Here is a 14,010-nt window from a genome sequence, read left to right on the forward strand (position 1 = left end):
CCAGGACTGACGTCACAAAATATGTATTTCAAATCCAAACTACAAATGATCGGCCAAACACACTAACTCACCTTTCTCTCTCTTTCTTTGATACTGGGCCATTTGGTGAAGACAGATTTGCATGGGCCTGCAAAAATACCAAAACTTAGTTTAGCCTGCCCCTGCGCAGATTCAGACCGCACCTCGCTCCAGACTTGCCCTGGGCTTGAAAATAAAGCCCCAAATTTGTAGTTTGTATTTCAAATAATCTACTGTATATCTTTTTGACACCATTTCTGGAATCTGTCTTATGTAAGGACTTGTCCACTATCCACTCTTACGTCTAATGGTCTTTATTATCACACACAAATCCATTATGATGACCACATACAGGCAATAAAAGGAATCAAACTTCTTCATAAAGCGCACCCTAATTGATCGATATTGGTGGTTGATGGGCAATTGTGCACTTTCATTAGACATAAATAAGGAGGGCTTCTCAGGCTATATGTTTATAAGTAGGCAAAACAAGAGCTAAAGAAAGAGTGGGGGGACTTTTTTTTCTTTTTTTTCCCTGTGCATGTGTATTTGCGTGCAGTTGCCTGCGTGCCAAAGCAATCCGGAGTCAACGTCTGGAGTGCAGTCAGGGGAATCGGCATGGAAATTAAAATCACCTAGCACTCGGATTCCATTAGTGTCCGTGCGGCAGCAACGGAAGGACCTCTGACAATTCCGACACACGCGGTGAAATTGGTTGGGTGGAGGGAGCGAAAAAGGCCAACACAAACCGCTCCTTATTGGGCCGGGAAATGGACGCCCTCATCAGGGGTGGCACGCTTGGCTTGCCAGTGCTGTGTGAGAAAGCGTGCAAATAAATGAACAAATAAGCAATTCAGCCCAAACATCGCTCAGCAACGGTGGCAGCGATTGCGACAATAATGCTCGTCTCGGAAAAGGAAATAAAGAATGTCAAGTGTGTTATTTTCTCCTCCGATGATGACCATTTGAGGACTTTTTATTGATGATACGGTGTTAAACAGACGGGATGATGAGAAGAGACTTACTTGTTTGCTTCATTTCATGTCACAACATTGGGGGTGTACTGTATTGAGATCCATTACGAGAGCTGGATCAGAAATGTGTCTTTTTGGAAGAGGTATTCATATAACAATGTTTATGTTACTCCAAAATGGGTGCATTTTCAAGTATTGCCGTTATTACTCTTATCATTCAAAGTTTCTACATGCGAGGATCATCAGTATTTGATCGAGTGGCACCTTTTGCTACTACAGGCAGCAGCACTTAGCTGCCTACAAGTGGCACCAGTGAGAAAGAATTGACAAGATTTAAATGAACAGCACACACTTCTCACCCACGCCAATATTCTCCCTCATGAAAATATTTGAAAGTATAACTGATGCATAGTAAAATGCTGAAAAGTAGTACTGACTAAAGTCACCAAACAAATAACATGTAAGAAAGGGAAACTCTGGTATTTACAGCTTGGACATGGTGAAAGGCATTATGGGAATATTCAAAATGTCTGAGGATAGCGACATCATCGTTTTCAGTGCATTGACTGCTCACGTGTCCATAAACAGCAATGGAGGAAATTTACACTTTCAAGCTGGAAGTACAGTCACTAGTTTGAGTTTGTGTCAGCTAAAAATAGAAATGTTAAAGTTTATTGCACACTCTGAGTGGTCTTTTTATGGAGCTGCAGGAGGTCTCCAAATTATTGTTATATTTATAAACAATTTACATTATGAATGTTGAGTTTTTCCATTACAAGTTAAAGACTGCCTTTATTTTAGATTAAAAAATTTTTTTTTTAAATATGTATGTTAAAACTTTTTTATTTTTATAAAAAAACAAAAAACAAACATAAGACTCGTTAATTTTATGTTTAGTCAAAATGGTTGTCTCTATTTTATTTTTTAATAAAACAATACATTTTACTCTTAAATGTCACTGTTAAAAATGAACTAACAATGAAGTGGCAAATCTGGGTGTCATTTTAAGTTCTGCAGGGTTGTCGTTATTTGCTGAATTAACTATTAAAGTTGTAATCTAACAATTGCGTTGATAAATTAAGTAATCAGTAAAGTAACTAAGTTACTTTTTTTTAAAGGATGTAATCAAGTTACATTTTAGGGTAGCCGTGGCAACACTGGTTGTAGTTGTACTTGTGGCAGTGGTGTCAAAATGACTCCTATTATCCATCTTCTTGGATTCTTCTTTGACTTTGCGTGGGAGCTGGGGTACACCTTGGCCTAGTTGCAGCCAATCACAAAAACATGTAACAAGTCAGAATGCGTTTTGTTTTTATTGAGCGATGTGCTTGCGATTGCTTTGCAGTCCCCCCTTCAGACCCTTTGGTGGAGGGAGGACCCGTCGTGCGTCTTAAAGCCCACACGCCACACAACCTCACCTGCAGATCCTACGGAGCCAAGCCTGCCGCAGAGATCACCTGGTACAGAGATGGCGAAGTCATGGAGACAGCCATTTACTCCAAGGTACTTGCAACAAGCACGCTCTGGCCACCATTTCCTCCTTCGCACGCGCGCACCCAAGCAAAAACGATTCCAATTCACTCCAGCTCTTTCCTTCCTCTATAGTTTTCAATCGCCACCTTATTCTCATAAGGTTTGCTCAACCCACTCTCTGCAGTCCCCCTCCCATTTTCACTCCCTCCCGTATTCCCGCTAACCCCCTTACTCCCCCCTCCCGGCCGCTAATGCAGTGACACTACAGCATAACTGGAGCATGCCAAAGCTCAGACAGGCATGAGGCTTTCATACAGTCGAGTTTCTGCACAGAGCCAATCGCCAACACAACAATGCAAAAACACAATGGGGGTGCGGCGGAGCGTGAGTCAGCCACGGCTGGGAAAGTGTCACATTTTTCAGGCTCCCTGACCACGCTAAACGACGCTAAACACCACATTTAAGGAGGCGAGCGCGGGGGAAGAAGCGAGGGGGTACGCGGAAGAAAGACACAAAGACCAACTCCAACCCTTAAGATATGAAAAGGGTCTCGTGTGATTCCATCTCATCAAAAAAAAAAAAAAAAAAAAAAAAGTGTGGTTCTTGCTGAGGAAGACAAAGAGCCGCTTCATTGATTTTGCCGTCCGGGAGAAAATGCCCAGCCTGAAGATGTGACACTTCTGCCTCACTGTCACCACCCAAAAAAGGACTCACAAGCAATTTGCCCATTTTGCCCATTACACTATTCTCCCTTCTGTGTGCGTGAAAGAGAGTGAGCAGTATGCATTACCCTCACAATCTACACCTTGCCTCACTTAGGCGTATTGATTTCTGTGAGCAGTAAATAGATTTAAAAGACGATGACAAACAAGGCGCTGACGGCAATCCCGCTCTCAGAAATGTAGGAACAGCAAAAAATCCCCGTGCTGCATCGTAAAATATCCTAATATATTTCACCGCCGGTGCCAAAGAATTTTAAATTAAAATAGCGTTACTGGCGTACGCATAGAACTACGAATAAGATGACATATAGATGGCGTACCTACGGCTTCCGGCTGAACCTAACAGCTCCCGTGTATTGTTGCAGACACTGATGGAAGACGGGAAGAGGGAAGCAGCTGTCAGTATGCTTCAGATCATCCCAGAGGACAGCGACTCCGGCCGCACCTACACCTGCAGGGTTCTCAACCCAGCTGCTCCCGCTGGAAGACAGACGTCCATCACCATCAATGTCCAACGTGAGTCACAAACGTGCGCTCGCTCCAGCGCATTCTCATCCAATGACCAGGAGAAGTTGTCACGTCAAGATTGCGTCTGCTAATTGTTTCATCCCGTCTTGCAGACCCTCCATCTGTGGTTTTGTCAGTCCAGCCTCAGACGGTGACCGAAGGCGCCAAGGTTCTCTTCATATGCACTGCATCAGCCAATCCGGAAATCATTGGCTACAGGTAGACGCACCCTCTTTTTGATAACCGAAATGGAGATTTTTTTACTACTACTGTTACTGTTTAAAGAGTCACTTTAGGCCAGGGGTGCCCAACCTTTTTTGACCCAAGATCTACTTTTCAACTCGCCAAGCTCCAAAGATCGACCACTTCAGTGTCAACATCGCAAACTCTCACACGTCTTTTCCAGCCTGCTGTGTAACCTCACAACACTTTTTTGTGTTGTTTTACACACCACTCGACATCAGATAGCGCTCTTCTGATCTCACTCATGCAACACACACTTGGCAAACTCCATAATGAATAATAACCATAACTGACCTTAATATGAAAGAAACTGGAGGGGGGCACAGATACAAGACAAGTATAGCGCTGAGTTTTTAAAAAAAGGAAATCACTTTCTACCTTAGTGGGAGTCTTGACACTGGGAGGAGGCAGCTCGCTTCTCGTAATCAGGAGTCCAGGTGCTGGTTGCAAGGCGTAGGCAGGCAACAAGGTGGTCATTGGTCATTACTGAGCTGTACTTGGACTTGAGGATTTTCATGTGTGAGAATGCAGACTCGCACAGGTAAGTTGATCCAAAAAGAGGTGTCAGGTTCAACGCACATCTTCTAAGGTTGGGATACTTTTCCTTCACCAGCAGTTTCCAGAACTTGACATGCTCTCCAGGTTGAGCAAATGTTGATCTGGCTTTCATCTCAATGTCATTTTGCAAGCTCAGAATCTCCTCCTCAAGTTCAGAGATTTCCATGTCAAAAAGTGTTTTCACTTTGGCAGCAATGTCGCCAACATCAATATTTTTAGCAAGTGGAAAACACATATGGTTGGCTACAGGCTCCTTAACAATTTCTCCGTCTCTGAATGGCTTCTTGTGTTTAGCAAGAACGCGACTTACGCGATAGGAAGCAATAGTTGCCGCTTGGTCTTCGGTTTTGTGAAAATTGCTTGCTTTGCTACAAGCTGTGCTTTCAAATCCCGCACTTTTGCAGTGCTTAATGCGGTTTTGGTCGGTACGTCCTTGTCGCAGCTCCCCTGTAGTTTGAAAGTGCCGCTTCAGATTTCCTTTCTTCGCCAACGCCACTGTTCCCTTGCAGATTACACAGACGGGTTTTGAATTATAATAAACAAAAAAATTAATCTTCCTCCCACTCTGGAAGAAAATGATATGTTTTGGCTCGTTTTACCGCCATTTTAGGGCGTCATGTAAGTGCTCTGTTGTGCTTGGCTGCTAGCCGCTAATGCTGACCGCTACCCACTTCCGTCAAGCACGTCGCCAGTGCGCAGGGGCCGGTGCAGCACTTCTGGGTTACGTATATTTGTTTTTTTTAAATACTCTTTTGACTGAATGTGTAATATGGTCCGCACGGGCAGTTCTTACAAAAAATAAATAATAATAAAAATAATATAACACAAACAATCTCTCTCTCTCTCTCTCTCTCTCTCTCTCTCTCTCTCTCTCTCTCTCTCTCTCTCTCTCTCTGCGTCAGTAGTGTGCACTGGGGGCTCAAGAGCTAACTCATCTCTTCTTTTTTTTCTGACAATTTACAAATTTGGACTCTGACATTTTTTGAATAACTATTTTTTGTTGTTTTGTTTTTTATCTAAACCATGAATTCATTAAAAAAAAATATGTATATGAAAAGGCAAATGTAAATATATATATATAAAAAAAATTAAAAAAATAAAATAAAAAATAAAATTCTACATTTTTTTTTTTTAAGAGAGATCAAAGGGAAGCATAGGAGAGGAACTAAAGAGCCAGTAGTGGTTCCAGAGCCGCAAGTTGCAGACCCTTGATATAGGAGAAAGAAACTTTTGAATAGCTGTCCACTGTCATGACCACTGTCCCTGAAAGGCTTAAATTGAGCAAATGAAGGAGAATGTATTGTCTCTGCTACACTATGCTGAAAAGCAAATCACCCTGACAAGGGGAAAAAAAGTGCAAGTGTTGGAATAATTTGCTTGAATGAGCCGCTTGATTGGCAGCATTTGATTATGATTGGCACACGCTACGAATGAGCTAATAGCCACTTTGATATGCATGGCTAAGTACCTTTCCCGAACTAATAATCTGACTGCATAATGTGATTATTCATCCGTCCCAGGTGGTCTAAAGGAGGAGTCCCCATCTCTGAGGCGAACGGCGACAGTCTGGAGGTGACCGTGGACTATTCCTACTTCACAGATCCGGTCTCCTGTGCGGTGTCCAACTCTGTGGGCAGCACCAATGTTAGCACCCTGGTCGATGTTCAGTGTAAGTGGAACTGAAGGACTGTAAACAAAGCCGTTAGATTGTAGCCTTGAGGCGAATGTGTTAGGCGATAAACATATTGATTCGAAGCGTCCGCTTCCCCACAGTTGGCCCCAGATTGCTGTCGGGGCCAAAGCCAATGACAGTGGATATCGGCATGGATGCGGCATTTACTTGCACATGGACTGGAAACCCTCCCTTGACCCTGGCGTGGACCAAACAAGGCTCGAGCGAGGTAAGGCGATATACAACCGTCTTGGAGATTCAACACTTCACCACTGATCGCCGTCCCTTCAGAGTGAAACATTCGCACATGGCCTTCAGGCATGACGCCTTCACACTTTTCTCTCTTCAAAAAGCTGCGCTCGCCACGCTCCCCGAGGGATAACGCCTCTGGCAGAGAACTGTCTGTCCGCTGACAGATATACACAACGAATGCTGCGCTCAGGCTGGCTGTCATCGCACTAACTCAATCAGTGCAAGAAGCAGTCAGTCAACCGCTGCGTGCGGTTAAAACATTCGCAACTTATCAGGCATCGGGCGGCTCCAGCAGCATTTGAATAACAGTTTCCTCGAAGAACATTACTATCCTGGTAAAAAAAATATATATATTTTAGTGCACTGCGTCAGCACTAGCCCACAGGAGTGTCTTTCCTCGCTACCAACGCTACTTCTGAAGACAGGCAGGTGAAAATACCCTGAGTAAAAAACGATTTGAGATGCTGTGAGCCACGTCGTCACATCTGAGAGCAAACACGTTCAGCCGCTCCGAGGGAGAAAGCAGACATTTTTCTAATCCACCCACTACCACCCTCCCTCACATGGCCAAGAGTAATGGATTAATTGGGTTACTTCGTAAAGTGTGTTGAAAAAGAAAAGTGGAGAGAGCGAGAGGGGACTTTGTGGAAATGGGAGGGAGGAGTGGAGGTAAATGGATTAAGCACAGCTTGATAGAATGACAGGATCAATGAGCTAAGGAGTGAGTGAGTGCAGCCGCTTCGGAGGCCCACTCACGCCATTCCACGCTCTGTTGTGTGCTCACAATTTAATGACAACAATCTTACTAAACAGCTACTCAGCCCTTGTTTGAGGGTCAAATGCTGTGATAAAAGACAAAGCCAAATTATACCAAAACCAACAACATCTGTAGCCACTAGATAAGGGGTGTCCAAATCCGGTCCTGCATGTTTTTAGGTCCTTTCCTCCTCCAACAACATGATTCAAATGATCATGTGTTTCAGGCTTCTGAAGCCTCATTAGCGATCCCGAGTGTGTTGAAAGTGAGAAACATCTAAAACATGTAGGATAGTGGCCCTTGAGTTCTGAATTTGGGCACCCATGCGCAGGGGTCAGCAACCTTTACTGTCAAAGGAGCCACTTTAGGCCAAATAAACGTCCAAAAACGTGTCTGGAGCTAATAATAAAAAATTCGACACATTTTTTTTTAGAGATCCAAAGGGAGCCACAGGAGAGGGACTAAAGAGCCACAGGTTGCAGACCCTTGCACTCAATGATGGCACTTGCGAGCCGGGTTTCCAAGAAGTACCAGAACTACAGTTCAGTTCACCACAGTTCAATTTACAGTGGGAAATCCAGGTGCTTAGAAATTAACGAGAGATACAATTCAATAAAGACTTGAATGCAAGGAGACGGTTCTAAGAAGCGTCTGGCTGCTTCTCCTTGGTACACACATGAAGAGGCAGTTATCATCTCCCATATCAACCTGCTCCTCCAACCACAGACATCTCACCTTGTCTCACAACAAAGTGACGGAGAGGAACAAGGTCTGCTTTCATACTCTCACACTTTGTATGTGGTTATAATTAACAGTATATAAGGGCAAAGGCATACATTTTTTGGAACACCGACCGAAGTCTATACTTCAACAAAAGGATGCTAGAAAGTTGTACAGTGCGGGTTTGCTAATTTGGTATCTGTTTCGAACTTATGACACAAGACGACATCTGTACTGTTCAGTAGACACGAGGTGTACCCTGGTGTCATTTGTCTGGAATGAAAAACCTTCAGTCTCATTGGTCTTCTCTGTGTGTCACCAGGTGCTAAGTAACAGCAACACCTTGCAACTCAAGTCTGTTAGCCAGGCAGAGGCTGGGACGTACACCTGCAAGGCCATCGTTCCCCGTATCGGAGTTGCAGAAAGAGATGCCGCTCTGACTGTAAATGGTGCGCTTCCTCCGCCATTGGATTGACAATGTCGCCTTTGTTGTGTCAGAATGTTTTCTCATTTCTCTGCGACTTTTTTGCTCTTCACACTAGGCCCTCCTATCATCACCGCGGAGGCCACACAGCATGCAGTGAAGCACTCCAAGGGCAAGCTGGAATGCAGGGTGGGAAGCAGCCCGCCACCTTATAAGATTGTAAGCGAACCTCTTATTATCGCTCTTTATCATTCTGCAAGCATGTTTGTGATATACGTACTTGACCACCCACATGTGAGCTATCACTTGGTATAGCGTTACCGACCTGACCTCACCTTCACACCTTTGCACCGGGACGTATTCAGCCCCCTAACAAAGACATACGCACATATTCAGCGGTGTAATTGCAGTGGTATTAAATGAAGCGATAGGAGTCAGGGGAGCTGTGGGATACGGGCTTCCTACGGGTTTCAGCCAAACTGCATTCAATTAGCGGTCCGAGAGGCATCACTCGGCTGACCTTGTTGAACCACTGACTGTATGCTGGGCTGAGAGAGGATAATTAGGGTGCGAGAGGAGAGGACGGAGCGAGAGACAGGTGCTCGGCTTGCCCTGCGCTACAGAGGAGGGCCCACTTCAGTGTGGCTACCTCCTGGTACCTCACCGATAGGGCGCACGTGGGAGAGTGCTTAAACATAAGCTCGCAAGCTGGGTCAGACTCGGAGCGCTTTTGAGGTCGGCAGAAAGTAAGTAGTACAGAGAGATTTGTCGGTACCGGATGAATGGATCGAAGGGTGTACATGTATTTTCTGTACTCAAGCTTGTATAGCAAAACAATGGAGGATCTTGTTCCTTCCCACAGGTATGGTCCTTTGGAGACATCAGCCTCTCGTCTGGTTCCTCCGGCCGCTACTCAGTGCAGACGGTGACCAACGACCAAGGAGTCGTGTCCTCTCTGGTGCTCTCTGAGACGCTAGCGCCTGATTTTGAGCTGCGTTACAACTGTACTGCTTGGAATAACTTTGGCACCGGCACTGCCTTGGTCACGCTCAAGGAACAAGGTAAAAGCACAACAAGAATGGCTATATAAACCGAACCTACACATACATCCACCTTGTATTTCTCAGGCTAGGGATTTGAATTCGGGCTCTGGTCTTCTTTTGTTGAGTTAGCATACCATGACCAGATTTTCAAAAATAAAAACTGGGACGGTGTATAATAAACAAAAAATGTCACTAAATTTCATTGCTAGTCAGTCTTGGTCAACGGGGCCGCGACGGCCAACATGCGCTAAATGCTATCTTGGTTAGCTGTCCAACAGCACTAAACAAGCTAATGCACACATGCTAAGTCCTGACAGCTATTGGATGCTGGCTGTGACGTTTACCTCGTGCCGGTCACCGATTGTAACATTAGGAAATATACCGCTGGAAAGGTCAGTTTGTTTTGTCTGTCAAGCGACTGGCAACCGCAGTGGATCGTAGGGCTACATTTCCCAGGATTCTTAGACACCAAAGCAGGAAGTAGTTCTAGTTCAGATACGGATGTGAATGATAACGCAAATGTGAATTTGGAAAGTAAATAGGAAGTAATTTAACAGTTACGTTCCCATACGCATGGTAAAAAAAATAAAAAATAAAAAAAAGGGATGCCGGAACAGAAAACAATGACGTCGAAATCTACCAGGACGTGGGTCCCACGGCTCAAAAACAGGAATGTCCCGGCCAAACCGAGACACGTGGTTTGCATGTTAGCTGTTAGCATGTTCTCCCAATGCTTGTGTCAATCTTACCCTGGTACTCCAACTTCTTCCCTCCATTTTAAGTTCACTGAAAACTCGAAATTGCCCATAAGTGCAAATGTTGAGTGTGAACATGCGATTAGCTAGCAACCAGTTCAGGATGTAAGCCTGCCTCTCGCCCAATGTCAGCTGGACAAATGCCAGATTACTCATGTCCCTAATGAGAATAAGTTGTACAGAAAACGGATAAATGAACGACTACTCATTTAAAAACTGCACAAACCAGTCGGGCTGAGCAATCCTAAACGTGTCAGTTTGACTCAATTTATGAACAAATCAGGTTGATAATGTTACATTCCAGTCATAGTAGGTCTGGTACAGTAAAAATGACAAAGTCCGTTTTGGTACTCAGGGGGGCACCAGCTAGCTAGCCTGCTAACTCACCAAGAAAAGGCAATCAAAATGTAAAACTCTCCCACCGAAGCCCGTTGCAGACAACATAATGAAACTCTCAATCCTTCTGCAAAGGAGGCCAGATTAGGTAAAAGCAGAGCCCGTGTCTCTCCTTATCTTAATTATACTCTCCTAATCGATATGATTTAATCAGCAGATGGTTAGCTTTAATGAATATGTTTGCCCTTATAACATAGATATTGATTGGGGACAAAAGTCAATTAGATGGAGTCATGTGTTTTAAGGTTGGACTGATATTCTCTATCACTGTCTCAGAGTGAAACACGGCATCTCTGGCTGCATTCCACTGAAGTGATCTTAAAATGACACTGGAAGCCGGTGGAAGACTTTGCCGCAGCAGACAGCAAAAATAAGGTCCTCTCGAGTAATTTACATCACTGTGGCAGACTGAAGTCTCCAGAGAAAGGGGCGTTGGTATCTCCTGGAATCTCTAATTAGATTACTGTCTATTGCTTCATTGCATGTCAAGCCTTGTTAGCTTTACTTCAGAGAGATTCGAGACAATAGTCGGGGTGTGTGATACCAGATTGGCCGCCCGAGCGTACGTCGGTGGTCACGGTTAACTGAGGTTGCGTCCTACAGGCACTGGCGTCTCAGGGATCAGCAAATTCAATGGGAGTGTCTTGTTCTTTGTATCAAATGTTTGGCGCGTTCAAATATCTTTTTCCTTGTTGCGAGAAACCAACTAACCTCGCGCCCTTTATTCTCGTGACAGAAGCCCCACCGATGTTGTTAATCGTCGGCGGATCAGTAGGTGGAGGTTGCGTCCTGATCATTTGCGTCATCGCGCTCGTCTCCATCTGCTGCCGGCACACAGGCAAAGGTGAGCTCAACGGTCAGTATGGGACGGGCGCCAATTTTTCTAAATCAAACAATCGCAGTGCCGTTTCATCTCAAATCTATTCTAACAGCCTTTGCGTTTCATTTCCTGCAGGGAAAAGATGCACCCGCCTCTCCAAGAGTGACATCAGAGTACAAATTGTTCACAGTGATCACAATGCCACACGGGGCAACGATGACGAGGAGGATGTCAAAGAGCCGATGGTAAGACCCCAGTCGTGCCGTTCATAGCGAGCATCACATCATGTAACAGAGTTGTCTTGTTCTTATCCAAGCGAGGTCTTGTTCACCGTGTTAATTCATCACAATATGCGCGGTCTTCCCTCAGGCTCCAAACAGTAGCGAGTCTCCCGGGACTTCTCGCACAGAACACAGCGATCTCTTGGAAGAGGAGGAGGATGAACGATCGGACATCAAGGTAAACGCTCACTTGAAAAAGAGCAGCAATCCATACTTTCATTTCCCGTGTCTGAGCTATGTCAAGTACTCAAGACGTTTATCTCCGTTCCGTGCACTCAAGGATCCCACCAATGGCTACTACAACGTGCGCGGCCACGAAGATCGACACGTACGCGGCGGCGGATTCTCGGAGTACGTTCCCAACCCTCGGCCTGTCTACACGCCGTCACAGCTGCCCTCCCCAAGCCCGATGTACGGCGCCCAGCCGCGGGTCTACGACTTTGCCCAGCGATACGCCACCAACACCCTGACCCAGTCGGCGTATGAACAACAGCAAGCCGCACAACAGCAACCCTCTCAACCGGCCACCATCTATCCCACCGACGCCGTCTACAGCGGCTCCGCCTACCTGCCGGCAACCTACGGTCGCGCTTTCACCAGCTACGTCAAGCCGGCGTCTTATGAGAAAGTGGACGCGTACGACCAATCGGACGAGGCCAGCAAGGTGTCCGGCTCGTCCCGCTTCTCTTACGCCTCGTCACAAGTGTCCTCCCAACAGTCGGACTACGGCCGACCCTCGCAACGTATGCAGACGCATGTTTGATTCGACAAAGGGAGTGGTTAACTACGTCGTCTGGCAAAACTAACAACAACGGAGACTTTGTCAACTTTGGACAAGTATTGAGAGGAAGTCACGAGAAGGCGAATGGACGGATGCTAAACAAAGCTGGAGATTTCAGCAGTTTATCTCTGCATGATTGACCACACGCGACCCAAACATGCGGTGGACTGGAAAACCAGATCAACTTGACAAAAGTGGTATAGCTGCATTCAAGTTTACTTGGCGTCATCGCTAAATGCCAAACATCTGCAAGGTGAAGTTTGGACATGAACAATCGACCATCATCTGTCTTTTGCTCTTTTTGGTTGGCATGCGAACGGAATACTAAGCACATTTGTGTGTCAATTAGCAACAAAAGACCGAGCTAGCCACAGAAACAAACTAACCTGCGCAATTTTGGAATACTAGGATCCTCGAAAACAAGCGGACCACAAAAATGTGGAACAGATTTGAATTTTAGCCTTGATTTCCATGAAGAACTTTCTGGTAATTGTGTGTTTTAACAAGGAAGCAAATGAAAAGGCCATAAAAACCCAAAGATGGTGACCATTTTACAGGGTTGGGGTCCCTGTACTGCATTCCTTACCCTGGTACTGTTTTCTACAGTGTTTTGTGATTGTGGAACAGGGGAACGTAGGGTATTACCAGAACAATCAATTGTGGTCGTTTGTAAGTAACACGGTGGCAATCTTGGACTTGAACTAAACTTGAACGCCACGTCGGGGGGGCGGGCAGCGTGCCAGGCAGTCGTCAGACGGACGGTTTACATCTTAATCAAATGGTCTCAAAATGTTTACAAGAAACAGTACGACCCTGGAAATATCTGTACAAATGGCCTAAGTCCATGTTTTCTCTCTGTTGCATGCAAATGACGTGTCTAGTGAAAACCTTGCGCATTTCGGGTCATGTCCATTTCATGTTTGAGACGTTTGTTTCGGCTCCTGGCTCACTTGCATTCTACCTTGTGGATGTTTCCGTGTATGACGCCTGTACTGCCGTTTGACGCTTGTTACCAGGCAGCCTGACGACAACAAGTCAAACTTGATAGTGGAGGCAAAATCATCGCTTGTCTTTATTTTTATATTTGATATAAGCCTTAATGTACAGCGCGTAAGCCGCTCTATTGTAAAATATCTTTATATAACACGTATCGAGCTTTTATTTGGAGCCACAGATTTTCTTGCTTACTTTACCAACCATTGAATGCTTTTTTTTTGGTTTCTTTATTTTGATCTCAACTAATTGCCATTTGCTTGTTCATTCTTTGAATAATGTATTGAGATTTTTATTTGCTAAAATAAGCTCTCATTGCTTGTATCTTTGTACACATATTTATATTGAAATAAAAGCATTTCCGATAAGGTCAGCGTTGAGTGTGGAATTTTGAGCGGCTCTACTGCGGAGCGGCGACAAACACAGCATCCCACGTAGCGGCAATGATGAATACGTAAATTAGCAGCGCTGTCTATGTTGATTTTCCAATTCTCCCAGCGGTGCTGGTTCTTTTAATGAAGACGGATGCGATGGCGCAAACCCCCGCTGCACGTGTGCGCTCCTCCCGCAACACGGCATGCCCACCTCTTGGGCTAATAGGACAGAGCTTTGACAAAAGCA

General features: G+C 45.2%; 1 protein-coding gene across 4 annotated transcripts in view; it reads left to right on the top strand.

Moving 5' to 3' along the window:
* The window catches only part of kirrel3l (kirre like nephrin family adhesion molecule 3, like), a 43,453-nt gene extending 29,691 nt beyond the window's left edge, over window positions 1-13,762 (top strand). For 3 of the 4 annotated variants that reach the window (XM_077527204.1, XM_077527206.1, XM_077527207.1), the window contains 12 exons: window positions 2,338-2,495; window positions 3,553-3,703; window positions 3,808-3,913; window positions 6,016-6,164; window positions 6,269-6,396; window positions 8,219-8,345; window positions 8,439-8,539; window positions 9,183-9,381; window positions 11,251-11,370; window positions 11,470-11,579; window positions 11,704-11,793; window positions 11,896-13,762. In XM_077527204.1, the coding sequence (XP_077383330.1) occupies window positions 2,338-2,495; window positions 3,553-3,703; window positions 3,808-3,913; window positions 6,016-6,164; window positions 6,269-6,396; window positions 8,219-8,345; window positions 8,439-8,539; window positions 9,183-9,381; window positions 11,251-11,370; window positions 11,470-11,579; window positions 11,704-11,793; window positions 11,896-12,378 (1,922 nt within the window). In that variant the 3' untranslated portion in view covers window positions 12,379-13,762. The remainder of the gene's footprint in view (window positions 1-2,337; window positions 2,496-3,552; window positions 3,704-3,807; window positions 3,914-6,015; window positions 6,165-6,268; window positions 6,397-8,218; window positions 8,346-8,438; window positions 8,540-9,182; window positions 9,382-11,250; window positions 11,371-11,469; window positions 11,580-11,703; window positions 11,794-11,895) is intronic. The other variant, XM_077527205.1, reaches the window with a different exon arrangement.
* Window positions 13,763-14,010: the final 248 nt, after the last annotated feature.

The sequence above is a fragment of the Festucalex cinctus genome, chromosome 7, assembly GCF_051991245.1.
Source record: "Festucalex cinctus isolate MCC-2025b chromosome 7, RoL_Fcin_1.0, whole genome shotgun sequence".
NCBI lineage: Eukaryota > Metazoa > Chordata > Actinopteri > Syngnathiformes > Syngnathidae > Festucalex > Festucalex cinctus.